The following is a 26,981-nucleotide window of genomic DNA, read 5'->3' as shown; positions in this document are numbered from 1 at the left end:
TTAAGGTGCTCAAATGCTCTTGTATCCGCACCTTAACCTTCCGGGTTGTGAAGCCTATGTGATGCAACCCACACATGATCCTATAGCTCACATGTGTGGTGTTACAATTACTGAACTTGTTGATTTACAATACTTTCCCGCTAACAACTTTGACACTCTGTCGGTTCAGTGAGTCCACATACCGAGCAACCACCGCACCTGTAATGCCCCGTGGGTAAACCCAATTCCTTCTTCTGCTATTCCGGACGAGTATGGACCAACTTGTCCTTCAAATTAGGAGCCCTCCTAAAGGCAAATCTGGGGGGTGGCATTTTCTTGCCCCCGGTATCCAACAATGGCCAATGTTTTTGTATAACCTGTCGAATTAGGGTCGAAAGAGGATCAAAAGTTGTTACTACCGGTACACATTCGTGCAGGATGTGATAAATATCCTGAAGACAGTAGAATACAACCTGTCTACACAACTGTGGTAACAATCGACATTGAATCTTTGTACACCAGTATACCCCAAGATGCCACGCTGTTGGCAGCAACGATTGCTCATGGGGCACTGGAATGGGTTTATGATGTACCCCAAACATTTGTACTACAGTGTATTGAATTCGCTCTTACGAGAAATTTCTTTGCATATAAGGATCAGATATATCTCCAAGTGTCAAGAACATCAATGGGGGCACATTCACGCCGAGACTGGCCTGCATTTATGTGGGCCAGTTTGAGGATAATGTGGTATATCATCCCTCCAAACCCTTCCAGGAGAATATTTCTCTCTGGAAGAGGTTTATAGACGATGTCCTCTGTATATGGACTGTTTCAGAGGACAGTCTCTTGGAATTTCTCTCGTGGTTGAATGCACAAGATGAATGCCTTCGGTTCACTTGGAGTGTGAGCAAAGACACGGCTGTATACCTGGATGTAGATATCACAGCAGAGAGTAACGGACTGATGACGTCTGTACATCAGAAACCTACAGCCCGGAACTCTCTATTACACTACCGATCATTTCACCCCCGAGCCCTCCGTAACAATTTGCTTGTAGAGCAGTGTTTGGGGTATCGGAGAAACTGCTCCTCAAAGGGATTGTTTTTGGAGCAATCTGAATATTTAGTCGTGAACTTAAGAACAGAGGATACCCCAACAACGTGATTAAAAGGGCCCATAAATGTCCCCTTAATACACCACGGGAAGCACTACTGGAAAGGGTTAATAAACAGAAGGATCAATGAAAACCAGTAGTAACAACTTTTGATCCTTTTTCGACCGAAATTTGATAGGTTATACGGAAACATTGGCCATTGTTGAATACTAGTGGCAAGAAAATGCCACCCCCCAGATTTTTCTTTAGGAGGGCTCCTAATTTGAAGGACAAGTTGGTCCATACTCATCCGTAACAACAGAAGAAGGAATCGAGTTTACCCACAGGGCATTACAGGTGCGGTGGTTGCTCGGTATGTGGACTCACTGAACCGACAAAGAGTGTCAAAGTTGTTAGCGGGAAAGTATGCTATCTCAACAAGTTCTGTAATTGCAACACCACACACGTGATCTATAGGATCACGTGTGGGTTGCATTACATAGGCTTCACAACGCGGAAGGTTAAGGTGCGGATACAAGAGCATTTGAGCACCTTAAAAGCAGGAAAGCTTACCACACGCCTCGTCCAACACTTTTGTGATTCAAAACATGATCTCAGGGATCTGAGAGGGACAGTGTTGGAGAGGGTAGTGGGAAAGAAATACAGTATTGATGATATCCTGGCCATGAAGGAGGCGAAATGGATTTTCACTGAGAAGGTGGATCTCCAAGATCTAAATGATTCCATTGAGTGGAATAAAATAGGTTAATATTTTGCTCTTATTTGGGGTAGGCACACGCATTAATATGTGTAGGGAAGTCAGGATTCTTTTGATGTGCCATCTGGTGATTTATTCAGAAACCAATGTTAGACTTTATGCATTAAAATATCCCTCTTCTATAAAATGTGATCTACTGAGAGGGAGGCATACGCCTGGACATGTGTAGGGAAGCCAATACTCTGTGATTTGCCATCAGGTGATCCATTCAGAAACTGATGTCTGACTCCATGTATTAAAATATTAAAATATTTTTCCTTTAGGAAGTACAATCAAGCTGGGTGTTGTCCTGTTAGACTGCAGAGTGATATCAAATACCTGTTGATAAATCAGTATCTAGACTGTAGGGTATTAAAATGTAGGAGCCTGAGTACAAACAAACTATTTCAAAATGGCCGCCGGTCTGGCAATGTATTTTGGATTGTACATTTGCACATGGCGGTTCCTGGTAATTTCCCTTTTTTTAAACTATACATTTTTTTAAACTATACATATTACACCCAAACAATTGGTGTCTTAGTGTATTTTAGGCCCTAAAGACACTTTGTACACTTTTTGCGGCATTTGCAATGCTGAAATTTGACTTTCTATATGTACTGTATGTGCGCCCCGTTTTAAGATGACCGCTGCACTAAAACCAATCTATGGGTTTTATTTCCGCATCACGTGGTCCCGGGTGCCATTAAAACAACACAGGCGCCGGGGACGGGTGTTTGGGCAGGACGAGACAAAGTGAAGCGAGTTCACGAATGCGGTCAGGGGGTTCCGGTAGATGGGCTTATGTGAACTGGCCGGTTCCCAGTGTTGGCATAGGCGGGTGGCCTTATTAGAGGGTTGGAGAGCTGCAACGTGGCTTTTACACGTAAAAAGTTGGCTACAGCGCCGCTCGAAATTTGCTACATTAAAATGACAGTGCAGCAATAGAGGCGGAGTAGCTGTACCTCTGTTTCATGAGAATAACGGCCGCTATATTAACATAATAATATGCCACCCGAGAAAGCATCTGTTTTTATCATTTGAGGGTCCCGCCATTATTAATAGTGGACAGTGTGCTTAAGGAACAGTGTGATACTTTCACAATGCGGCTATGTGAAGGCACGTGGACTATTACGAATAATACATTGTGTGTGTGATTGCAGGTGGAGACTGACAATTGCAGTCTTCAAAGTGGAACGCGACCCTTTGACGCAGGTTCCTGTATTGAAGGTGGTTGTAGGTACGCTAGACACAAGCAACCACTCAGTAATTATATGTCTGGGTGAAAGGGGTTGTGAATTTTAATTGGAAGTAGGGTTGTTTATGACTAGCACGTTCTTCTTTTTAATTTGTCAATAACCACAGACCTGGTGTGAAAAAGGACTGAGGTAAGGATTGGTTCCCCAACAGCTATGACGAAGTTGCCTAGATGGTTTGGCATCGAAACATGTTGGCCATTGGCAAATGAAAGTGGCCAGACACATGCCTGCTTTTTAAACTGGGGACGCTCACAACATTGAATAAAGGTTGTGCTGTATGTGAGTGATACCCCATTTTTAATCTTTTGAGAACTTTGTTCTCTTTGCACGGTTGGGGATGAATGAACACTGAGTAAACTACGGAGGCTCAGTGTTGTCGGTCACACACTTTCTATGTTGTTTTGACCTTCCACCTCTGTGGAATTCTAACACACACCTTTTTTCCTTTGCTTTTTTTCTGTGAAGTTTAAGAAAGCAACCAAAGATGATAACCTTGGCATACTGGCGAGTACCATCCAGCAGCCCTGTGGGTTTGTGCATGTGAGGTGCTTTCTAACTATTCTCACATTTTTTGAATTTCTTTCTCATTTGTTGAGTTTGATATACACATTGATGTGAAGATTCTTTACCACTGTGGTATGTGTATGTGACGTGGTTATTGACAATTTATTTTTAAATTGGAGCAGCAAGGACTAATCAGTTTGTGGATTGTTTAACGGACCTGTACTGGGAAGGTGTTTTCTAAAGGTTACAGCAACTCCCAGGAGTCTCTAAAGTTTGTGACTGACTGCTCTTGGAGGTCAGACTTAGTTGTGTTTATATATGCCACATTATTCAATCAAGCGAGAAGCAAAAGCTTCCGTGGGTGAAATCCTGATACAATTGGAATATCAGGGTGTGACTGAACCCTGTGTTTCATCAATGAATAATCCTCTTTTTCCGAAATCGAAACCGGGTGGTTCGTATCGTATTGTCTTGGATTACTATCATATGAATAGCCATGTTTGTACGTTTGTAGTACAGAACACCCATAGCTCTGCGTTAGTGAATGGCATTGTTTGCAAAAAATTCAAAACTACTCTTGATATTTCCAATGGTTTTTATAGTCACAATCCATCTATTGATAGCCGTGACTTGACAGCCTTCAGTTTCCTCTGCAATCATAAAAGGTATGCATGCTTGCCTATGGGATATAAGAATAGTCCCGGCACATTTGTGGCACGCAGAGGTGCCGATCACGATCCGGTAAAAAATATCCCCGTGCGACTCGTATCCGGTATTTTTACCGTACGAATCGTACAAGTGCCGTACGAACTGGCAATCACGATTCGCATGGTAAAAAGTCCATACGAACCGCATTGGGAATCATTCCCCACACGTCCTCGGGTCGGAAAATGTGTCCGACACGTCCTCGTACGAATTACCGTACAAACGTGAAAGGTGAAGTCCGACCGAGGAATCACGATCCATCCCGTGCGTCCGAGGTTACAACCGGATGGAAAAACCACCGTCCGCACCGAACTCCCATAGCAACCATGGAGACGTGCCCGCATACGTGCCGACCCCCCCCAGCCCCCGTAGGTACGCGCCGACCCCCCCCCAGCCCCCGTAGGTACGCGCCGACCCCCCCCAGCCCCCGTAGGTACGCGCCGACCCCCCCCCCAGCCCCCGTAGGTACGCGCTGACCCCCCCCCAGCCCCCGTAGGTACGCGCCGAACCCCCCTGTATGTACACCCGTGTACGTGTCGAACCCCCCCGTGTACGTACGAGTCGAACCCCCCGTGTACGTTCGAGTCGAACCCCCCATGTACGTACGAGTCGAACCCCCCGTGTACGTTCGAGTCGAACCCCCCCGTGTACGTACGAGTCGAACCCCCCGTGTACGTACGAGTCGAACCCCCCCGTGTACGTACGAGTCGAACCCCCCCGTGTACGTATGAGTCGAACCCCCCGTGTACGTACGAGTCGAACCCCCCCGTGTACGTACGAGTCGAACCCCCCGTGTACGTACGAGTCGAACCCCCCTGTACGTTCGAGTCGTACCCCCACCCGTGTATGTACGGTGCGTACCCCCAGCGCGTAGCGGGGGGTTCGACTCGTACGTACACGGGGAGGTTCGACTCGAACGTACACGGGGGGGTTCGACTCGTACGTACACGGGGGGGTTCGACTCGAACGTACACGGGGGTACGCACCGTACATACACGGGTGGGGGTACGACTCGAACGTACACGGGGGGTTCGACTCGTACGTACACGGGGGGGTTCGACTCGAACGTACACGGGGGGTTCGACTCGAACGTACACGGGGGGTTCGACTCGTACGTACACGGGGGGGTTCGACTCGTACGTACACGGGGGGTTCGACACGTACACGGGTGTACATACAGGGGGGTTCGGTGCGTACCTACGGGGGCTGGGGGGGGTCGGCGCGTACCTACGGGGGCTGGGGGGGGTCGGCGCGTACCTACGGGGGCTGGGGGGGGGTTCGGCGCGTACCTACGGGGGCTGGGGGGGGGGTCGGCGCGTACCTACGGGGGCTGGGGTGGGTCGGCGCGTACCTACGGGGGTTGGGGGGGGGGGGTCGGCGCATACCTACGGGGGCTGGGGGGGGTACGGTGCGTACCGGGCCACCTACTCTGGTCGATTCGCGCCGTACTTCGCTTTTGCGGCACTTTTTGGGTGCCGTGAAAATATTGCCGTCCGGACTGCTGTCGGTTCGAATCGTAATTCCTGGGTCGTGAAACGCTGCCTGAAAGCGTCCCGACGTCACGTCGCAGCATTCCCGGATCACATTCGTATGTATATTTTCGTCGGTCGGTGTTTGTTACGATTCGTACGGAAATGGTGTTTCCGTGCGAAGCGTAATTCCATGTTTGTAAAGTTTTACGACCGGGTACGAGTCGGACGGGGAAAACGCTCCGACCGACGGTTCGTACCCGGTTTTTACCGGATCGTAATCGGCACCATAGTGTCTGTTTAACATGAAATTGACCATGATGCTTTCTCATACGTCGATTGGAAAAACAGAACAAATAGTCCAAGCTGAGACTGACTACACCTTTCACTTTTATAGCTCCTAACATGAAAAAATAAAACATGAGAGGAGGGTTTTATGAATTTCCTTATTAATCAGAAAAAAGAGATTATTATTTATTTCACATTTCTATACAATTGTGCGCTGCAACATTACTTCATTGCGCATTTATCTTTTGTACAAAACAATATCATACATTACATTTCACAACACAACATAATAATCCTGATCCCCTAGACGAATAATCCAAACCCACATACACTCTTCAGACATTCATGGCCAATATACTCTTACATACACAAAAATACACATGCACTGAAAACGAGGTCCTAATGACACCTTTTCTTTTCTGGTGGATTGACTCCCAAGCAATTTGTACAACAAAAGTGTTCTGTCTTTTTGTTGAAACAATAAAGTTCCAGAGTTAGTTGATAAAAAAAATCACAGGACGGTGCAAAAAAGGACCATACTGGTCGACGCGTTTCGAACCCCTATCTTTTTGGGTTCTCTTCAGGACCAACCAATTTCTGCAATAAAAAAGATAACAGATCCGTTTTAGGTATTTTACTACAACTCAGAATTCCAAAAGAACCGCCAAAAACTGACCTCACCCACCTTCGAAAGGTGCCTCCACAATGGAGTCTTAGCTGTCTGAAATAGGTCCGACTTGCCCCAAGCGCTGTGGAACCTAAACAAAAACCATTTCTATTATCGTTTCTTCCTCGTCAAAACATACTAGACAAACAAACTGGACAGACACAAGACTGTTGCACAGATGGGGTGCTACCGGCTTACTCAAAACCCAAACTGAATCCAAATCTGAACTTACCGGATTAGGGGAAGGCTGCCTTCTTTACCGGCTGACCAACGTGTTTAATGTTTCTTTGCTGAAAGCAGAAGGAAACACTCGTCTGTGACTTAAAAATACTCTCACAGGGCTAGACTGAATCACGATGCATCCCCGGGAAAAAGGGGGCTTACCTAGGTGAGTTCGCTTGTTCGTCTCACGTAGGAGAACCGCGCCGGCATCTAAAGACAAAAGGGCGGTAGAAGTCGTCATTAAAAACTCCTCCACCTGCTACATGAAAGTTCTCAAAGTTTTCACAACCCTTCGTGACCCTTCCTTGAAAGGCAGAACGCTTACCGGGTTCCTCCTCTGGTTTCTCGTTCTCTGCATCAATCCATTGGTGAAACTCCTTTGACAATCTGGGAGTCGGTGACGGCTAAATGATCCCGAGTCCCGGAAGTCAGATGGCTGCTGGGGGATGTAGTTTTTCGTGGCAATCGCTTAATGAAGGGTGAGAAATTCAGTGTGTTAAGAAGGAAACTAGTGCAACAGCTAGCGATGTCTCGAAGCTTTCTCCGCGCAGTATTACAGCAAACTATTTAACAAAAGGAAGGCATCCCATGTGGTCCGGAAGTCAGATGGCTGCTGGGGGATGTAGTTTTACATGTCAATCACTTGACGAATGGTGAATAATTCAGTGTGGAATGCTAGGGCAACAACTAGCAATGTCTCGAAGCTTGTGTCCGCGCAGTGTTACGGCAAACTTTTTGACAAAAGGAAGGCATCCCGTGCGGAGCCTATTTAATTTGGTTAAAACGAATCAGACAGGAATAGCAGCACGACGCTTTATGTTATGGTCTTAGCAGCCTAGACCAATGGTCTGAATATCTCCGCTATTTCATTTAGACCATTAATCGCCGTATTAAACTTCATGATGAGTAGTGCTTCGAGTTGGCTTAACTGGCCTTCCAAATCCCCCCCGCGAGGGTCTCTCTCAATTTTGGACAACACTGTCCATTTAAAGTCTTCCTCACTGTGTGTCATTGTAGCCCAGTGGCTGACTAATGGGGCATTTTCCACTCGTCGTCTGATCCTTGACTTATGCTGGGTAATGCGTTGCCGCGCCTCCTGGGTTGTCATCCCGATGTACAGCTTTGGGCAAGGGCAGGTGACTGCATAGACGACATTCTTCGTTTTACAATTAGTAAACGTGTTGTGTTTCCAGTGGATATTGTTAAACGTGAAGACATCACCCTCTATGGTTTGCTCACAGCATGTGCACGTTCCACATTTGTGATGTCCCACAATTGGTGGCAAATCAAACATGCTTCTCAAAGTCGGATGTTCCTGTTTTGGTAAAGCCGCCCGTACTATATAGTTGGCTACACTTTTCTCTTTTTTATATGCAAACAGAGGAGGGGTGGAGAATTCCTCATGAAGGTCCTTAATCAAATGCCAGTTGGTGAGGATAAGTTTTCGGAGTTGGTGGGTATTAGGGCAAAATGTTGTTACACAGACTGGTCTACTGCCCTTTTTCTTAGTTCTTTGCTCCAACAATGTTTCTCTTGGCGTCCACCAAGCTCTCTTGAGAGAGTGTTTGAGTAATCTCTTGGGGTATCCCCTCGCCAGAAGGCGATCTCTTAGTTTATTCGCATGCACGAAGCACTCCTCTTTTTTTGTGCAGTTCCTGCGAATCCGCAGGAACTGACCATATGGTAAATTTTGTCTCAGACTGCGAGGATGGTTGCTGGTATAATGTAATGCCTTATTCCTGTCCGTCTGTTTCCTAAAAAGTGTGGTTTCTAGATGTCCATCAAATGCCACCACTTTAACATCCAAAAATGTGATCGATTCGTTTGATGATGCACAGCTGAATTTAATATCATTTGATCTTTCATTGAGCCAACCAACAAACTCATCGAGTGTTCCCTGTGTGCCTGTCCAGATTAGGAAAATGTCGTCAATGTATCGCATATAGCTGGAGATGTTTGCAAAAAAAGGGTTGTTGTTGTATATAAAATTGTTTTCATATAAACCCATATATAACACCGCTAATTCTAGGGCGAAGGGACATCCCATGGCCACGCCTCTTGTTTGAAAAAAGAACTGTGAATCAAATGAAAAGTAGTTTTTAGATAATGCGAACTTCGCTAATGTCAAAAGAAATTCCGTAGGTACTTGGACTGGTCGCTCTCTTTGACCTAAGAACCACTCTAAAGTCTCCAATGCTTGATCCTGAGGAATCTGGGTATAGAGTGATACCACATCCAATGAAACCATCAGTTGCTTAGTTTTATCAAACCCCACGGATGCTATTCTATTGAGGAAGGCAGTAGTGTCTTTCAAATGGGCCGGGATTTCCTTGATGAATGGTTTAAGGAAAAAATCAATATATTGGGCCACTGGCTCAATTAGTGACTCACACCCTGACACTATGGGCCGTCCTGGGGGATCAAGTTCACTTTTATGCAGTTTGGGCAAAACATAAAAGACCGGTATCCTCGGATTCATATTCTTTAGAAAGATGCGTTCTTTAGGACCAACAAAACCTTGTGTGTAGCCTCCTTCGATGATATGGAATAGTTGGTCTTGTAATTCCTTTGTTGGATCCTTGGAAATTTTTCGATAGCATGTAGCATCCTCTAACTGGCGTAGTACTTCTTTCTTGTATTTGTTCACGTCCCAGAGGACAATTGCACCGCCTTTATCCGCCTGTTTCACCACTATTGATCTATCATTCTGCAGGTCCATCAGGGCATCTTTCTCTTGTTTAGCTAAGTTGTGCTTGACAAAACCTCTTTTGCTTTCCATTGCCTGGATTCCAGATAAGACGGTTCTTTCGAAGGTGTTAATTTCTTTTGGGACCTTGGGGCCTGTTGGACAAAAAGATGATTTTTTCTTTAGTCCGGTAATTTCAGTTGTAACAACTTCAGTGGAGTCCGAAAAAAACGTTTTCAAACAAATTTTGCGGCAAAACTCCATGGTTTCCAACTTCATTTTCACGAAGTCCGTTGATCTAGAAGGGACAAAACTTAGTCCTTTCTCCAAAATTGAGATTTCCGCGTCTGTTAGGATTTTATCAGACAGGTTAAAAATCGGCGAGGAAACTAGCTCCTGTAATACTGGCGGCGTGTCCTCATTTCCCATGGTTGGGAGTATCGCAACCGTCCTCTGCCTTGTCGTTGGCCTCGGGCTAAAAAACGTGCCTCCTGGTTAGATGTTTGCGGGTCCTGATTTTGTTGATTTACCCTTAGATTCTGATTAGCCCTAGTGTTAGTATCTGTAGCCTCGCCCGAGGATGATGATGATTCCGAAAAAGTGATGAATTTCTTTCGTGACCGTCCTCGGTAGTTTTGGAGGTAGTTTCTTGAATCGTTATTGATATAAAAATCTTTGTTAAGGTAAGGGTAAGTGGACTCCAAAGAGAAATTCTTTTTATCCAGCTCAAATTTATTACTTTTTTGGATTACCGTGTAGTCTTTAAACTCCATCGATGACATTTATTTGATGGAGGATGATTTAGTACCACATCTTGTGTGTGTGGATCATATCATAATGTCCTTTGCAGACTTCGGTTGCAAATTCAACTTTGCCAAGTCGTATATTGCCTGTTTGGCCATTCTTTTTCTGCGTTATGAACTCAGCAATGAAGGTTGTGGATTGGCCCCCCACTTTCTGGAGAAATGTTCTCATTTGCAACCTACACCTACATTCCTGAGCATGCCCAGCGTATCAAACCACTTTACACATTGATAGATCCTTCTTTCTCAGCTTCCGGAACATACCGCGATTCTTCGGTCTCTGCAGTCTGGTCTGCTTGTGACCAACTTCTTGTTAACACAAGACAATACTACCAATTTGGTCATAAGGATTGTACCAGGAGTGTTAGGTTTCACCTACTTGACGTTCAGGGAGGGGGACACGGTCCCCATTGCTTTTACAAATCGCATTTGTACACTTCAGCTGAGATGTGTTTCTCTCCCACCGAAAAAATCTGTACAGCAGTCCAGATGGTGATTCTTTAAGAACGCTCTCTGGCTCAAGGTAAACGCATTTTCATGGTCTCGCCAGTACCTGCTTTGGAAGCAGTTACGAAAGCGAGCATTCCAAATTCTAAAGCCTGGCATCCACTGTGGATACAATGGGCTAGCTAGTTGACGTCGGCTGATGTCAACTTTAGCTTCGACCCGTCTTTACAGACACAGGAGTTTTTACAGTACGAACAAGTTTATCCTCCTCCTTTATTATTACTTCCTCTTGATCAGTACAAATGTGTCATTTACACTGATGGATCTGTGCAGCTGGCCATTGGTTCTAAACATGCTTATTCAGCAGCTTGTGCAATAGTGGTGGGAAAATTTGTTGGGGGGGACTTTCAATCATCCTTGGTGCACACACAGTCTCTTGGTGACTGCACAGCTCAATTAGCGGAGCTGTGTGCATTGGTTATAGTGCTTGAATTTGCTGATCCTGAAGTTCCTATCCTTGTAGTGAGCAATTCTTTTTACTGCGTACAATCCTTCAATGACAACTTATTCTTCTGGACACAAAACGATTTTCGTGATTCTAAAGGTAGCACAATTAAGCATAAAACGCTTTGGGTTTTAGTGGCCGCTCTTAAGGAGCGCTAGCCACTGACGCATGTCATTCATACTTTGGGCCATCAACGTGTGGGAGCACATGCTGTTGGTAATTCTTTGGCTGATGAGGCAGCCAAATCAGCAGAAGCCACATGTTCAGTAGCTGCAGTCACTAGGTCAATGACTAAAATTGATGATGATATTCTGGCAGCTATTGCGACAAACAAGTGAACGGATCCTTCACAGGGTTTCCCTTTGCGTTATTCATACCACTCACTTGCCTTCTGAGCAAGTTCCTTTTGCAACTATCCTGTCTGTTGGGCATCGGCTAATTCCCAACGAGGACCACAGAATTTCTTTGATCTTTGGCGCTCATGAAGGATTGGCTTCAGCACATGCCGGAAAGACAGCTTCTCTTTTACAGCAACGTTTCTGATGGCATGGTTTGTATCAACAGGCTCGTAAATATGTTCTTTCTTGTGACATTTGTCAACAAACTAAGCCTTCTACTGTTGCACGTCCACCACATACACAGCTTTATATCTCCAATCAGCCGTTCCACTGCATTTATCTTGATCACTGCAGTCCATTGACTTGTGACACTGCATTTAAACATATTTTGGTTGCAGTGGATTTGTGCACGACATTCCTTTGGGATTGGCTGCAACGTTGTGCTGACGCTCAAACTGTCATTAAAGATTTGAGTGTCTTTGTCGGAAAAGTTTGCCTGTGGCACTTTCCATTCAGACCAAGGTCCTGCGTTCACCTCTAAGGCATACAGGGATGCGATGAAGTCTTTGGGGGTGCAGGTGTAATTTTCTTCTCCATACCGGCCTGAGGGCAATTCAGTTGTGGAGCGAATGAACCATGACTTAAAGCAATCTTTGACAGCTAGAGTCTTAGGTACTGGCAGGAGTTGGCTATCTCTTCTTTATGGAGTCCAGTGTGCACTTAATAATCTCCCTAGAAGATCTCTGCTCTGGGTGGGCGGACCCCATACAAAATGCTCTTTAGCATTAAAATGTTTGTGCCAGACCTTGATGGTCTAGACATTGTGGCAGCTGCCACAACCTTTGACGTAGATAATCATTATGCTGTGTTACAGGATCTACAAAATGCTTGTGATACACAAGCGAAAGTTCATTTGCCCTCTTCCATGGATCCGGCGGTGCTGATTCCTGTTTCTGGCTGGCTTCCTAAAATTGGTGATGTGGTCTGAGAAAATGTGGAGAACAAAAAAGAATTTGGACCATCCTACCGTGCACCCGTCAGAGTCCTTAGTTTGAAAGGCACCCGTACTGTGATCCTACCTCCTTTACCTGGTCGTAAGGAGAATTGTTACAATTCGATCGAACACATCAAGTTGCACAATATGGCCGATACTGAACAGTATGCATCCAAGCATTCCCTGCTGTGATGTGTAAATTAATCTGACGGCTTTGTCGTCAACTACCCAAAAAACTAAAGGGGAGTTGGTGTCTCCAATAGAATTAAAGCCTGTTGTTCCTTCTACATCCACATCTGCGGACATTGAGTATAATTCTCCTCTAGTTGAAGTCGTAATTGACATTCCTGAGAGTACCATCACAGAGACACTCGATGATTCACATCCTCCGTTGTTTCTGCTGGTGTCCAGTGGTTACTATATGGACCGCACGAGTTTCTCCTCTGACACATCTTCCTCGACATCTTCTGTGACAGAGTCCCCTACACTTACCAGTCTCTCCATCTCCTGGTTCCAGCTAACTTACCTAGTCCCTCCAGGGACCTACCCTTGGATGGTGCTGATGCTGATATTCCTTTTTATGTGGATTTGGTTTGTGACTGTGTTTTTCCTTTTGATTAACGGCCATTACTTACCTGAACACTCTGCTGTGAACTTTGTTGATGGAGTTCTGGCCCCTCACAGTCAAACTTAAGACAAAATCCTAACTTTACTACTACTAAATGCCTTCTGTGAATACCAAAAGTAGTACGTTTAGGATTTTGTCTTAAGTTAGTTCTGTGAATCGGCCCCACATTGTTTCATGTCATGAAAAGAGACCAAGCCCTTGTCAATATTTCACCATTCCCTGTTGCGGATGGAATTGTTTGGAATAAAGTTGCATGTGATATCCATGGCCCGACTGAACTTTTGAACATTCCATACGTCTTTCGAGTTTCCGTGGGAGATGTGGTCTTATCCGACATACACTCTGATGATTGGGATGATCATGCCATTAATTCATTGTTCTCTGATTTAACCCTTTGCATGCATTCGTCGGCCAATGGCCGTCGCGAGCACTACCTCCATAGTGCTGCGCACGTACGTTGGCCGACGTGGCCCCACCCACTCCGCTAAACGGCCGCACCGCGGGCGAAATTTCCACCGCGGTTAACGAGTTGAAATATTATGCTGCTTTTGACACTGAAGATTTGTATTTGAATTCGGCTAATTATGCAGACTTATTCTGTTATCAGCATTATGGCCACCATGTTCTACATAAGACCAATACTGTGAGACCGTTTTTTAATTATACTCAGTGGAAACACTGCCTAACACCTTTACAGGGAAGTTCAAAGACCTCCCTCACACACTCCTGTTATTTTTCTTAGGATGTGGATGTGCTCCCTCACAGGCCTGTTGTTTTTGCAGGTTGTGGATGTGCTCCCTTATAGACTTCTGTTGTCTCAACCAGGATGTGTCTGTGCTCCCACACAGAGTCATGTTCTCTCTCCTGAGATGTGTGTATATGTTCCCTCATACACTCCTTTTGTTTTTGCAGGTTGTGCATGTGCTCCCTCACAGACTCCTGTTAGCTCATCCAGGATGTGTCTGTGCTCCCTCACAGAGTCATTATCTCTCACACGGGATGTGAATATGCTCCCTCATAGACTCCTTTTGTTTTTGCAGGTTGTGGATGTGCTCCCGTGCAGGCCTGTTGTCTTTCCAAGGATGTGTGTGCTCCCTCACAGGGAGCTATTGCCGGTAGCAGGATGTTGATGTGCTCCTTCACAGATCCTTTTAACTCACATGATGTGAATGTGCTTCCTTACAGACTCCTGTTGTGTTTGCATATCCTGTTGTGTCTCACAGGATGTGTATGTACTCCCTCACAGACTCCTGTTGTCTCTCACAGGATGTGTATGTGCTCCCTCACAGACTCCTTTTGTCTCTCACAGGATGTGTATGTGCTCCCTCAAAGACTCCTGTTGTCTCTCACATGATGTTGATGTGCTCCCTCACAGACTCCTTTTGTTTTTCTCAGGATGTGGATGTGCTCCCTCACAGGCCTGTTGTTTTTGCAAGTTGTGGATGTGCTCCCTCAGAGACTCCTTTTGTTTTTTGGAGGGTGTGGATGTGCTCCCTCACAGACCTCTGTTGTCTCTCACAGGATGTTGATGTGCTCCCTCATAGACTCCTTTTGTTTTTGCAGGTTGTGGATGTGCTCCCGCACAGGCCTGTTGCTTCTCCCAGGACATGTGTGCTCCCTCACAGGGAGCTATTACTGATGGCAGGATGTTGATGAGCTCCTGCTCCCTCACAGACTCCTGTTGTCTCTCACAGGATGTGCGCCCTCACAGACTCCTTTTGTTTTTCTCAGGATGTGGATGTGTTCCCTCACAGGCCTGTTGTTTTAGCAGGTTGTGGATGTGCTCCCTCACAGACTCCTGTTGTTTTTTGGAGGGTGTAGATGTGCTCCCTCACAGACTTCTGTTGTCTCTCACAGGATGTTGATGTGCTCCCTCATAGACTCCTTTTGTTTTTGCAGGTTGTGGATGTGCTCCTGCGCAGGCCTGTTATTTCTCCCAAGATGTGTGTGCTCCCTCACAGGGAGCTATTGCCGGTGGCAGGATGTTGATGTGCTCCTTCAAAGATCCTTTTAACTCACATGATGTGAATGTGCTCCCTTACAGACTCTTGTTGTGTTTGCATATCCTGTTGTGTCTCACAGGATGTGTATGTGCTCCCTCACAGACTCCTGTTGTCTCTCACAGGATGTGAATGTGCTCTCTCACAGACTCCTGTTGTCTCTCACAGGATGCTGATGTGCTCCCTCGCAGACTCCTGTTGTTTTTCTCAGGATGTGGATGTGCTCCCTCACAGCCCTGTTGTTTTTGCAGGTTGTGGATGTACTCCCTCACAGACTCCTGTTGTTTTTCTCAGATAGTAGATGTGCTCCCTCACAGATTCCTGTTGTTTTTTGCAGGTTGTGGATGTGCTCCCTCACAGACTCCTGTTGTGTGGTGCTCTCATCTGTTCTCAGTACCAGCCCATCTCTCACTGACCTGGATCTGAGCGATAATGAAATTGGGGACTCTGGAGTGCAAAAGCTGTGTGAAGGACTGAAGCATCCAGGCTGCAAAATAAAGGAACTGGGGTAGGAAAATCCAGCTTTGACCCTGAGCTAACCCCTTTATACACATCCTCAGGCTCTAAACCGGTTCTATACATATTCAGGCTCTAAACACTTTCTATACAGCCCCAGGCTCCAACCCTTTCTATACATCCTCAGGCTATAAACCCTTTGCATTCATCCTCAGGCTCTAAACCGTTTGTATTCATCCCCAGGCTCTAACCCTATCTACACATCCTCAGGCTTTAAACCCTTTGTATTCATCCTCAGGCTCTAAACCCTTTGTATTCACCCTCCGGTTCTAACTCCATTCTATACATCCTCAGGCTCTGAGACCTTTCTATACATCCCCAGGCTCTAAACCCTTTGTATACATCCTCAGGCTCTAACCCCTTTCTATATATCCTCAGGCTCTAAACCCTTTCTATACATCCTCAGGCTCTAACCCATTTCTACACATCCTCAGGCTCTAAAACATTTGTATTCATCCTCAGGCTCTAAACCCTTTGTATTTATTCATCCTCAGGCTGTAAACCCTTTCTACACATCCTCAGGCTCTAACCCCTTTCTGCACATCCTCAGGCTCTAAACCCTCTGTATATGTCCTCAGGCTCTAAACCCTTTGTATTTATTCATCCTCAGGCAGGAAACCCTTTCTATACATCCTCAGGCTCTAAACCCTTTGTATTTATTCATCCTCAGGCTGTAAACCCTTTCTATACATCCTCAGGCTCTAAACCCTTTGTATTCATTCTCAGGCGGTAAATGCTTTCTATACATCCTCAGTCTCTAACCCTTTTCTATACATCCTCGGGCTCTAAACCCTTTGAATTCACCCTCAGGCTCTTAGCCCTTTTTATCCATCCTCAGGCTCCAAACCTTTTCTATACATCTTCAGGCTCTAAACCCTTTCTGTACATCCTCAGGCTCCAACCCCTTTCTACACATCCTCAGGCTCTAAACCCTTACTATACATCCTCGTGCTCTAAACCCTTTGTATTCACCCTCAGGCTCTAAACCCTTTCTATACACCCTCAGGCTCCAAGCCCTTTGAATACACCCTCAGCCTCTAAACCCTCCGTATACATCCTATCCTCCGCCTCTAAACCCTTTCTATACATCCTCAGGCTCGAAACTCTTTGTTTACACGCTCAGGCTCCAAACCCTTTCTATACATCCTCAGGCTCTAAACCCCTTGTGTGCATCCTCAGGCTCTAACCCCTTTGTATAAATCCTCAGGGTCTAATCCCTTTACTATAAATGCTCAAGCTCTAAACCCTTTGTATACATCCTCAGGCTCTAAACCCTTTGTATACATCCTCAGGCTCTAAACCCTTTCTGTGCATCCTCAGGCTTTAACCCCTTTCTATACATTCTCAGGCTCTAACCCCTTTCTATACATCCTCAGGCTCTAAACCCTTTCTATATATCCTCAGGCTCTAAACCCTTTCTATACATCTTCATCTATACATCCTGAGGCTTTAAACCCTTTCAATATATCCTCAGGCTCTAAAGTAGGCCTGGGCGAAAATTTTGTTCCGTTCGCGGAAATTGCGATAATTTGACAATTTTGCGTTCCGCGGAGAGCGCGAAAATGTCAAAATTTCCGCATTCCGCAGCTTGGCGATAATTTGTTTCTTGCTTGCGCTGTAAAATAATACATTCTCGCGCGCGATCGCCTTACCTGAATCCCTGCGTTCGCCGACAAGTTTTCTTGATCCGGTCGCGTTCTCCATGAGATGTTGTATTGTTTTTAGCCATTTGCGCTGTCTCGCGACAGTTCGCGCCCGCAGTGACGTCATGCGTCGCGCGATCACGTCTTTCTTCTCGCGATCATGCACCGCGAGACAACTGAAAACAAGATGGCCGCGCCCGCGAGCAACTACATGGGTAAGTTGGCGAGCCGCAACCATGCAGAAAATCTCGCGAACATGCGGGAAAAAAACTTCCGCATCTTCGCGATATTTCCACGTGTTTGCGATCATTTTTAACATTTTCGCGATAATTTGCGAAAGTGGATTTCGCAAATTCCGCCCACCCCTACTCAAAACCCCTTTCTATACACCCTCAGGCTCTAAACTCCTTCTATACATCCTCAGCCTCTAACACCATTCTATACATCCTGAGGCTTTAAACCCTTTCTATATATCCTCTGGCTCTAAACCCTTTCTATACATCTTCTGGCTCTAAACCCTTTCTATACATCCCCAGGCTCTAAACTCCTCTCTATACATCCTCAGGCACTAAACCCTTTGTGTACATCCTCAAGCTTTAAACCTTTTCCATACAACCTCAGGCTCTAAACCTTTTGTATTAATCCTCAGGATCTAAACCCTTTGTATTCATCCTCAGGCTCTAACCACTTTCTATACATCCTTAGGCTCTAACCACTTTCTACACATGCTCAAGCTCTAAACCCTTTCTATACATCCTCAGGCTCTAACCGCTTTCTATACATCCTCAGACTCTAAACCCCTTTCTATACACCCTCATACTCTAAACCAGGGGTCTTCAAACTGTGGGGCGCGACCCCCAGGGGGGCCGTGGAGTGATGCAAAGGGGGTCGCGCCTTCCCAGTCACACTTCTGCTCAGGCCCAAGGGCTTCAGCCCCCCCCCACACTTCCCCCGTCCTGTGTCTCAGCCCGGGCTGCTGCAGTGAAACTTGAGCTGCTGGGGGCTCAGCTGGGCAGTGTCTGGAGTCTTATCTCCGGCACCCCCGTGTTTTTTCACAGGTCTTTAAAGACCATTTGCATTTTAACATGCCTTTGTAAACTGGTTACAGAGGCTTAGGTTTTTTTGCTGGTTCCAGTACCCCCTGGGTCCCCACTGTGCCTATTCCTTACATTTGGATTTTACATTCACTGCCGTAGTGTGAGAATGCATTTCATGGAAAGGAATACAAAGTTGGCGTCCTGGGGGCGCCGTGTGTGAAAGTTTATTGTGCTTTTGAAGCACCTGCTGCAGCGTTTCTTTCCGCGGGCAATGACCAGGCCTCAATAAATGTCAAGAAAACTTCTGTGATTAATTATCTTCCTGGAGAGAGATCAGAATGTTGTATAGTTGAGGTTTTGACTTGGGTGATGTTAGTGCAGAGGGTTAATATGCCTGCTGCAAAGAACGTGTACCAAGTAGATTACAGAGTGCGTATGATGTGAACAGATCAGCAGGTTACTGCTTTCAAAAGAGACATCCTTTTGTTACTTGCAATTTATAACTTAAAGTCCTAATATAGAATAGTGAGCTATTAACTTTCATCCCAGAACAGCATGCACACTACAAAGAATACCTTATTAGACCATTGATTAATGTTGCAAAAAGGGTTAATTTGGCTGGAAATCAATTCTTATTATTAAAGGAAACTCCCAACTATGCTGTTTCTTTTTCGACTCTGAGTTTGTGCTTCTCCACACCAAGCACTCTTGAACTATACTGCCTACCAGTATGGATGACATGTGACTCCTATACGTTTAGTCCTTTGGCTTATGTAACATTTCCTATACACTGATTTATACACTTATGATTGTCTCTGTGTAATGTGTGTGTGATGCAAAGTGCTCGGACAACCTACACTGGTATGAGTGGCACTATATAACTAATTCAATGCATCTGAGAGTGTGGGGTTATGGAGACTTGGTCACTGTTAAAGGGTGCAAGTGAGAGAATCCGTGGTGGGGGTGGTCATTGGGGGGTCACCAACAAACATTGTCGCACAGGGCACCACCAGCACTAAAGCCGGCCCTGGGAAGTATGCACAGATAAGCGCTGAAAATACCGCTTTAGGTGACTGCTTTTTTTTGTACCGACAGGGCCATCAAAATAATCTGCTGGTAACCCTAACCATAGGACTGGAAGTTTGTTGCAGGATCAGCACATTATTTATTTCCTTCACCCTCGATCCCCGATTAATGCCGCAATAGTTTAACTTAGATCTTAAAGTCTACGCCCCGTCAATAACATGCTGAGTTACTTCATGGGTCTGGGAACGCACCCTGCATTCAGACAACTCATTCCTCATTCTCGCCCTTTATTGTCACACTCACCTTGCACTCACAGTGATCACAATGCACTCACACTGATCACCATGCACTTGCACCATTCACCCGCTCACCTTGCACTCAGTGATCACTCTGCACTCAAAATGCACTTGTCCTGCTCACACTATACCTCAACCTGCAGTCACACGAGTACACTACTCATCCTGCACTCATGTGACACTTCACTCACCTGTCCCCCTCACTACTCAATATGCAACTCACTCAAACAAGCCCATCAGTAATCATACATTCATTCATCCCATTCTGAACTTGCATCCGCACCCAAAATGAGAGAGGACAGCAAGGGAGTGAGAGAATTTGATTGAAGAGGTCAGGAATGAGGAGAAATGTGAAGTGCCGAAGAGAAGTGTGGACACGCAAGAAGTGAGTGTGATCCAAAGGTGAGGGCTTCTGTTAGAACAAAGGGGAGATGTGAAAGAGGAATGGGGGGACTGGAGAGGTGTAAGATACAAATAGACAAAAATTTGAATGAAGAGACGAGGTGAATGAGAAGTGCTGAGGGGCACGGGAGGTGACAGGGCCAGAGAGGCCATGAGATAAATGTGAGAGACTGTTAGAGATGAGGGCAGTGAAAGGACAGAATGGCAAGAGGTGATTAAAGGTGAAGTGAGAGGTTGAATGGGGAGAGTTCAGAAGTTGTAAAAAGGGGTGAAAGAAAATGACCTGCAAAGTGAGAGAGGGATCCGGGGTTAGGAGAGGAGAGAGGGATGGAAGGGAGGGGGTGAGAGGAAAGCTGCATGGGTAAACGGCTTAACTCTACACAAAACCGCCAGGGTTTTAAGGGACCCCTGCTTCTTCCGGTCAGGGCCAGGTGAGCTTCTAATGTGGCAGCACGTATTGCTGCAGAGTGGAAGGCCCTTCACAAAGGTTGACTTGAAATCTTTCTGATGATAATTGCTGTATTTTGGTTATAAATGGGTACTGATTGGGTGAAATCTTTCCTCAGCGTTACTGTGTGTAACAAATATCAAAATAATGAAGCAATGCTATCCCAAAATACGCGGCATCACATAACCTCATTTACATTTTCATCCCACGCAATTTAGTCAACAGGTTTAGACATTTTTGTCAGGAGGGGGTCCTTACGCCTCAAAATGTTGACAGGGGGTCTCGGTATCCAAAAGTTTGAAGACCTCTGCTCTAAACCCTTTTTATATATCCTCTGGCTCTAACCCTTTCTATACATCCTCAAGCTCTAAACCCTTTCTATACATCGTCAGGCTCTAACCCCTTTCTATATATCCTCAGGCTCCAACCCCTTTCTATACATCCTCACGCCCTAAACCCTTTCTATATACCCTCTAGCTCTAAACCCTTTCTATACACCCTCAGGCTCCAAGCCCTTTGAATACACCCTCAGCCTCTAAACCCTCCGTATACATCCTATCCTCCGCCTCTAAACCCTTTCTATACATCCTCAGGCTCGAAACTCTTTGTTTACACCCTCAGGCTCCAAACCCTTTCTATACATCCTCAGGCTCTAAACCCCTTGTGTGCATCCTCAGGCTCTAACCCCTTTGTATAAATCCTCAGGGTCTAATCCCTTTACTATAAATGCTCAAGCTCTAAACCCTTTGTATACATCCTCAGGCTCTAAACCCTTTGTATACATCCTCAGGCTCTAAACCCTTTCTGTGCATCCTCAGGCTTTAACCCCTTTCTATACATTCTCAGGCTCTAACCCCTTTCTATACATCCTCAGGCTCTAAACCCTTTCTATACATCTTCAGCCTCTAACACCATTCTATACATCCTGAGGCTTTAAACCCTTTCAATATATCCTCAGGCTCTAAACTAGGCCTGGGCGAAAATTTTGTTCCGTTAGCGGAAATTGCGATAATTTGACATTTTCGCGTTCCACGGAGAGCGCGAAAATGTCAAAATTTCCGCATTCCGCAGCTTGGCGATAATTTGTTTCTTGCTTGCGCTGTAAAATAATACATTCTCGCGAGCGCGCGATCGCCTTACCTGAATCCCTGCGTTCGCCGACAAGTTTTCTTGATCCGGTCGCGTTCTCCATGAGATGTTGTATTGTTTTTAGCCATTTGCGCTGTCTCGCGACAGTTCGCGCCCGCAGTGACGTCATGCGTCGCGCGATCACATCTTTCTTCTCGCGATCATGCACCGCGAGAAAACTGAAAACAAGATGGCCGCGCCCGCGAGCAACCACATGGGTAAGTTGGCGAGCCGCAACCATGCAGAAAATCTCGCCAACATGCGGGAAAAAAACTTCCGCATCTTCGCGATATTTCCGCGTGTTTGCGATAATTTTTAACATTTTCGCGATAATTTGCGAAAGTGGATTTCGCAAATTCCGCCCACCCCTACTCAAAACCCCTTTCTATACACCCTCAGGCTCTAAACCCCTTCTATACATCCTCAGCCTCTAACACCATTCTATACATCCTGAGGCTTTAAACCCTTTCTATATATCCTCTGGCTCTAAACCCTTTCTATACATCTTCTGGCTCTAAACCCTTTCTATACATCCCCAGGCTCTAAACTCCTCTCTATACATCCTCAGGCACTAAACCCTTTGTGTACATCCTCAAGCTTTAAACCTTTTCCATACAACCTCAGGCTCTAAACCTTTTGTATTAATCCTCAGGATCTAAACCCTTTGTATTCATCCTCAGGCTCTAACCACTTTCTATACATCCTTAGGCTCTAAACCCTTTGTATACATCCTCAGGCTCTAAACCCCTTGTATACATCCTCAGGCTCTAACCACTTTCTACACATGCTCAAGCTCTAAACCCTTTCTATACATCCTCAGGCTCTAACCGCTTTCTATACATCCTCAGACTCTAAACCCCTTTCTATACACCCTCATACTCTAAACCCTTTTTATATATCCTCTGGCTCTAACCCTTTCTATACATCCTCAAGCTCTAAACCCTTTCTATACATCGTCAGGCTCTAACCCCTTTCTATATATCCTCAGGCTCCAACCCCTTTCTATACATCCTCACGCTCTAAACCCTTTCTATATACCCTCTAGCTCTAAACCCTTTCTATACATCCTCAGCATCTAACCCCGTTCTATACATCCTCAGGCTCTAAACCCTTTGTGTACATCCTCAGGCTCTTAACCCTTTCTTTATATCCTCAGGCTCTAACCCCTTTCTATACATCCTCAGGCTCTAAACCCATACAATACATCCTCGGGCTCTAAACCCTTTGTATTCACCGTCAGGCTCTGAACCCTTTCTATACATCCGCAGGCTCTAAACCCTTTGTATACACCCTCAGGCTCTAAACCCTCTGTATGCATCCTATCCTCAGACTCGAACCCCGTCCTATAGATCCTCAGGCTCTAAACCCTTTGTTTACACCCTCAGGCTCCAAACCTTTTCTATACATCCTCAGGCTCTAAACCAGTTGTGTGCATCCTCAGGTTCTAACCCCTCTGTATACATCCTCAGGCTCTAACCCCTTTCTATACATCCTCAGGCTCTAAACCCTTTGTATACATCCTCAGGCTCTAAACCCTTTGTGTGCATCCTCAGGCATTAAACCCTTTCTATACATTCTCAGGCTCTAAACCCTTTCTATACATCCTCAGGCTGTAAACCCTTTTCTATACACCATCAGGCTCTAAACCCTTTGTTTACATCCTCAGGCTTTAAACCCTTTCTATATATCCTCTGGCTCTAAACTCTTTCAATTCATCATTAGGTTCTAAACCTTTTCTACACAGCCTCAGGCTCTAACCTTTTCTATACATCCTCAGTCTCTAATCCCTTTGTATTAATCCTCAGGATCTAAACCCTTTGTATTCATCCTCAGACTCTAACCCCTTTCTACACATCCTCAGGCTCTAACCATTTCTATACATCCTCAGGCTCTAAACCCTTTGTATACATCCTCAGGCTCTAAACCCTTTCTTTATACCCTCTGGCTCTAAACCCTTTCTATACATCCTCAGGATTTTTTTTTTTTTTAGAAGTTTTATATAGCGCTAGCTCCACCCGGGGGTATCAGAGCGCTTTACATTTGCATAAAAATTATTTAGGACAAAACAGAGCAAATTGTTAAATAGTGAGGCAATTATACATGGAGGACTAAAAGATTCAGTTGAGCACATACCGATAATAACAGTAAGAGGAGCAAGAGGGTAGGTTCAGTGGATAAAATAGAGCATGGAGGGATAGGGTATGTGAGAAGGGGAAAAATTAGGATAGGAAGAGGGGGGTAGGGTGGAGAGGAGTGGGGGCTGTAGAAGTGTGAGAGGCGAGGGGGAGAGCGGAAGTGTCAAAGGGAGGAGGGGTGGGTAACACAAGTATAGTAAGAGAGGAATTAAGTACCCCAATATTGATTCAGCAAGTGTACTTTAAGGCCTTTTTTGAAACTGATATAGGAAGAGGTACAACGGAGAGCTTTGGGGAGGGCATTCCAGAGGCTGGGGGCTTTTCCAGAGAAGGAGCGTGCCTGCGAGGCTTTTTTCTTTAATAGCGGGGGGACGAGAAGAAGTGCGTTTGAGCTTCTCAACGTCCGGGAGCATCCTGCTTTAGTGAGTTTTTTGGAGAGGTAACTTGGTGTCTTTTGATGAAAGACTTTGTGTGTAATGCAGGCAATTTTATACGAGGATCGGCCTTCAATGGGAAGCCATTTGAGTTCTTTGAGGGCAGGAGAGATGTGTTCAGAGCGTTTACAGTCGGTTGTTAGTCTGGCCGCTAAGTAGAGGACAGATTTGAGGGGGGCAAGGTGAACTTTGGGTGTTCCAGAGAGTAAAGTGTTTCCGTAGTCAATCTTGGAAAGGACTAAAGATTGGATAACCGGTTTGAAATCTTCCGCAGGAATGAACGGTTTGATTTTTTTGAGAAGCCGGAGTGAGAAGAGTGCTCCTTTTGCCGAATGTTTTATACGGGTATTGAGCGCAAGTTTATTGTTGATGGAGATGCCAAGAGATTTGACTGATTCGGTTAGGAAGAGAGAGCAGTTAAGGGCATTAAGGTCAGCTATCCATGTTTGAATGGGGAGAGGGTTGTTTTTGGGAGAGAAGAGAATGATTTCAGTTTTGTTTGAATTAAGTTTGAGATTATTTGTGAAAAACCAGGATTGAATCTTGGATAGGGCTGTATTTAGGTGTATGATATCAGAGTGGGATTTGATTTTATAGTACAGTTGGGTGTCGTCAGCATACAGGTGGTAGTTAATTTTGGCTTGTTTAAGTGTTAGACCTGGCACCTTGGCGTGAGTTTCCCTTCCACTTTTTGATGGTGTGCCTCGATTGTTTTGCTGGTGTTGTCCGCTCAGGGCACTGCGCCACGGCTAATCCGTGCCGCAGTGCAAGTGCTCCCTAGGTAAAGTGTACCTGTAATTGATGTTCCTGATTGGTTTATTGGATTCACTGTCAGTCCCCAGTAAAGTGCACCAGGGGTGCCAGGGCTTGTGAATGCCAATGCTGCTGGTGGGCTTGCAGCGCTGGTTGCGCCACCCACAGAAGCGGCCTTGTAAAATGTGTCTAGGGTCTGCCACCCCAGACCATGTGCGCGGTCCGGGACCGTCGCGCTGACTGCGCAAGTGCCCCCACTTGCCAGTCCCTAAACCTTCCCTTACCTACATATTAGCCACCCCTCTGGTAGGCCCAAGGGCAGGGTGCATTGTAGGCATAAGGTAAGACATGCCCTGGTGTGTGTGGCATGTCTTAGTAGTGAATTACAGCCCTTTCCGTTCTTCACTATTGAAGGCTACCTGCTCTCCATAGGCCAGAATGGGCTGCTGGGATCACGCCAACGCTGTGACCCCAGTGGACTCAGAGAGCATGGTAGAGTGTCAAGTTTGGTATGCCTGAACTCAGAATAATAAAATACTTCTTGTAGTCAAGTTTATTTTAGTATCCTGGGTTTGTAAATACTACTTTTAGAAAGTTAGTATTTACTGACCTGACCATCTCAGTCCGCCTCTGCTGTGTGTGTGTGTTCTGCCTAGCAACAGTAAGGAGCAGGGTGGGGGGATCCCCAGAGACAGGTTGGCTGCCAGGTGGTGGGTAGAGAGATTACACCAGGATGGGTGGGAGGAGTACACCTTGACTCTTGAATAGACCTGTGCTCTGCCACCACAAAGCCGGCGCCGCCCCCTGTGGGGCGGCTGATGTCTCTGCCCTGCTGCTGAAAGGAAAGAGCAGAGTCACCATAACAAAGTGCTCCAGAACTGGACTGAGCCAGGCCTAGGCCCCCTGGCGCTAAAGAACAAAAGAATCATGGTATAAAAGTAGGAGCCTGGCTCCTAAGAAATCAGAATCCTGTTTACCACAAAGAACCTCTGCCCGACTAGAAGGAGAAGGAGACGCTGGAGGAGCTGGCCTGCTGCCTGCCTTGCTGAGAAAGGAGAGGAAGAGACTATTGAAAAGACTTTGCTACTTTGTGCTTGAACATTCTCCAAGGGCTTGATCTGAGCTTGCCCCCTGAACTGAACCCCAGGAACAGTGGGTTCTCTGTGCTTCTTGCTCGTCCTCCAATTCGAGCCGTGTGTGCATCCCGCTGGAAAAGAGACTGCGCCCCTCATCGCCCCTCCTAGGGCCGTGACACTCAGGAGCTCGCCTGCCGCAACCCCGTGAGAGCCCCGCTCCGTCCGGAGCCGCTCTCTGTCCCCGGGCTAGGCCGCCTGCACCCCTGTCACCGCCTGCCATTGGAGCGCGCTGAACGTGCTATCACCCCTCCCGCCGGAAGCCGTCCGACGACTGTGATCTACGCCGGGTCATCCAGCTGCACTGACTGTGCCCTGTGACCCCGCTTCGCTATCCCCGGACATCTCAGGCCGCGCCGCCCCCGCTGTGGAGACCCTCCTGCACCGCCGTGCTAAAGGGTCGCGGGCCGCGCCTGCCTACTTGCCCACACCTGCTGATTGAGGACCCAAGAACACTTCCCAAGCTGAGAGTCGCACCGACCTGTGCCGACTCTCCACATCACGAAAGAAGTTCCAGTATCGGGCTCGGGGCCCGCAACGCCTTATTTCCCCGTTCGCAGGAGCCGATCTCTGTGAGTACTGGAACCACAAGTAACATTTGCAAGAGACTACAAAGTATCCATTTGAAACTACGAACCAAGAACATTTGCCTGCTGTATAACCTGGTGGCCTAGCGAAAACGTTAT

At 46.2% G+C, this 26,981-nt stretch overlaps 1 protein-coding gene across 1 annotated transcript in view; it reads left to right on the top strand.

Annotated features, from left to right (window-relative positions):
• The window catches only part of LOC146822514 (NACHT, LRR and PYD domains-containing protein 3-like), a 326,776-nt gene that overhangs the window by 216,509 nt on the left and 83,286 nt on the right, over positions 1-26,981 (top strand). Inside the window, exon 10 of the mRNA XM_085613632.1 lies at positions 15,682-15,852. Coding sequence (XP_085469758.1) covers positions 15,682-15,852 — 171 coding nt within the window. The remainder of the gene's footprint in view (positions 1-15,681; positions 15,853-26,981) is intronic.

This window comes from Triturus cristatus, chromosome 6, assembly GCF_964204655.1.
Source record: "Triturus cristatus chromosome 6, aTriCri1.1, whole genome shotgun sequence".
NCBI classification, from domain to species: domain Eukaryota; kingdom Metazoa; phylum Chordata; class Amphibia; order Caudata; family Salamandridae; genus Triturus; species Triturus cristatus.
The sequence above is the reverse complement of the archived record's forward strand: the minus strand, read 5'-3'. Positions and strand labels throughout refer to the sequence as shown.